This window comes from Vicugna pacos, unplaced genomic scaffold (assembly GCF_048564905.1).
Source record: "Vicugna pacos unplaced genomic scaffold, VicPac4 scaffold_21, whole genome shotgun sequence".
Taxonomy (NCBI): domain Eukaryota; kingdom Metazoa; phylum Chordata; class Mammalia; order Artiodactyla; family Camelidae; genus Vicugna; species Vicugna pacos.
The window spans coordinates 14,073,678-14,076,401 of NW_027328742.1; the positions used below are offsets into that span (position 1 = coordinate 14,073,678).

Here is a 2,724-nt window from a genome sequence, read left to right on the forward strand (position 1 = left end):
CTACAGTAAATCTTACATGAACAGCACACTCAACTATGAAAAGATAAAAATTTTCCTACTAAAACTGGAGAAAGGCAAGACTGTTTTTCTCACAACTATTAAAGATCATAATGGAGATCCCAGCCTGTGGAATAAGGTGAGGAAAAGAATAAAAAGACATACTGATTTGAAACAAATCAGTGAAATTGCCTCTATCTGTAGTTGGCATGATTGTTTATGTGGAAAATGAAACTGTAAAAGTTACTAGAACTAATCACTCAGTACAGTAAAGTCACAGTATGCAAAGCCAACATACAGAATTCTGCTGCATTTCTGAATATATGTAACAAACAATTGGAAATTTCAAAAGTTATACAAATTATTACAATAAAACCAAAAATACATGATTTTATTATAAATCTGACAGAATATGATCAAGCTCTACTTGTTGAACACAGCAAAACTGATGAAACAAACTGAAGATGTGTAAATGGAGAATTATATTTTGCTCATGGATTGGAAGCCACAGTATTTTTAAGATGTGAAACACCTATTAATTAATGGGAGAAATCTACAAGGTGATTCCAAACTATAAATGGAAGGGCAAAGAAATTAGAACAGGCCAAAGAATTTTAAAAATAAAAAAGGAAAAAGTTAGAGGACTCACTTGTTCTGTCTATTTTTTATTTGTTGTGTGTCTACTATACACTTAAAGGCAAAATGAGAGCTACTTATTCAAAACGTAACAAAAAATAGCAATGTTAAATAATCGCAAAATTAGAAACACAATTCAAAACTTCTAAAGAGGCGGGGAATTGATGTTTTGTTACCTGGGGGTTGAATTTCATATATAATTTTACTATACTTAACATCATGATTTCTGCAAAGCTATGTCTTCAAAACATAACAAGACACCTTTATTGTTTTCCTCACCTAGTAAATTCCAAGGATGTTAGGAACAATGTACAAAAATGGAGGATGAAGATCGATCAAATATGTATTTTTTATCATAATGTTACAATCACTCTTCAGACCATTTAAAACACAAATAAGTGAAGGCAGATTTTGGCTATAGACATTATATCTATATTCGTAGAAATTTGAAAACCAATTATTTTTCTTAGTAAGTACTTTATTTTTATGTCTTCAAATACAAGTATTATTTTACAATTATTTTCTCTAAACAACCAAAAATATAAATGTAATACTGTATTGTGTACTGACTCAGAAATTCACAACCCAGTATGCCAGAAGAAGACCTCTGTGATACACTGTGGTTTTCCTCATGCAGCTGTATGATTACACAGCTTTCTCCTATTGGCTGTCTCCTTATATGGCAAATAAGTGTATAGAATGAAATTATCTGTGCAGTCCTTAGAAGCTTTAACATTCGTGGAAGTCTTTGAAGTGAGAACCAACTGGTACAGTATTATAGGGTTAACAGTGATTTCAAATTATCGGGGGAAATGTTTCATTTCTATGGCTCTTCTCACAGCATCTTTTACCTCTTTGTTTCTCAGACTGTAAATCAGGGGGTTTAACATAGGAATCACTAGTGTGTAGAACACAGAAACCATCTTCTCTTGTTCTATGGAATACTGGGAGCTGGGCTGAATGTGACTAGAGCTTAAGGTACCAAAAAATATGGTCACAGCAGTCAGGTGAGAGGTACAGGTGGAGAAGTCTTTCTGTCTGCCTGCTGCTGAGCAGGTCCTCAGGATAGCAACAGCAATGAACATGTAGGAAATGATCACAGTCAAGAAGGTAGCCATGGCAATGACTCCAGAGAAGATAAAGAGCAACAGCTCATTCATGGAGGTATCAGAACAAGACAGCTTTAGGAGTGATGGAATATTACAGAAGAAGTGGTTGATAACATTCAGCCTACAGAAGGACAGTTTCCCCAAACTTACTGTGTGTATTGATGAGTTAATTATTCCACAAATCCATGACCCAGCGACCAGCCCTGCACATTTCCTCTTAGGCATGGCTATAGTATAAAGCAAAGGATTCACCATGACGACATAATTGTCGTACGCCATTACCAATAGCAAGAATCCTTCTGCGGTCACAAAGATCCCAAAACATAAATGCTGTGCCATGCAAGCAGAGATGGTTCCCTTCACAACCACGAGGTTGGTCAGCATCTTGGGTGCTATGGCAGGTGAGTAGCAGGCATCCACAAATGAAGGGCAGCTGAGGAAAACGTACATGGGAGTGTGGAGCTTAGGTGCGATGTGGATTAACAAGGTCATGCCCAGATTCCCCACCAAAGTAACAGCATAAATCACCAGGAACAACATAAAAAGCACAACTTTCAGTTCAGCCCTGTCTGTCAGTCCTAAAATAATAAATTCAGTGACAACTGTAAAATTCTCTTCAGCCATTGGTTGATTCTTTATCTTGACATCTGAGGTGAAAAATACATGCAGGTTAGAATGGACACAGGAGAATCTGGTATTTATTATTAAAAGATAATAGAAACACTATAGGCTTCTGTCCTTGGAGCTTGATTAGATTGCTTCGATTTGTGTGTGTGTTACATACAGTTCTATTCTGTAAGAAAATGATGAAAATGCATTTTGTCTCTCACAAATTTAATTCTGTTTCCAAAGTGCCTGCCTCTATAAGAAAATGACACCTGGCATGAGGGACATTGATGACAAGTGAAAAGAATTTGCAAAATTTAATTTAAGCCTTCTATAAAACTCTTCATTTTTAGGGATAAAAGAAGTGCATTACAAG

The 2,724-nt window shown here is 35.8% G+C and overlaps 1 protein-coding gene across 1 annotated transcript; it reads right to left on the reverse strand.

Moving 5' to 3' along the window:
• Positions 1-1,433: 1,433 nt before the first annotated feature.
• Positions 1,434-2,366, reverse strand: LOC140694360 (olfactory receptor 5J2-like). The gene has a single exon (XM_072957627.1). It carries the CDS (start codon positions 2,364-2,366, stop codon positions 1,434-1,436), a length of 933 nt encoding a protein of 310 aa, XP_072813728.1.
• Positions 2,367-2,724: the final 358 nt, after the last annotated feature.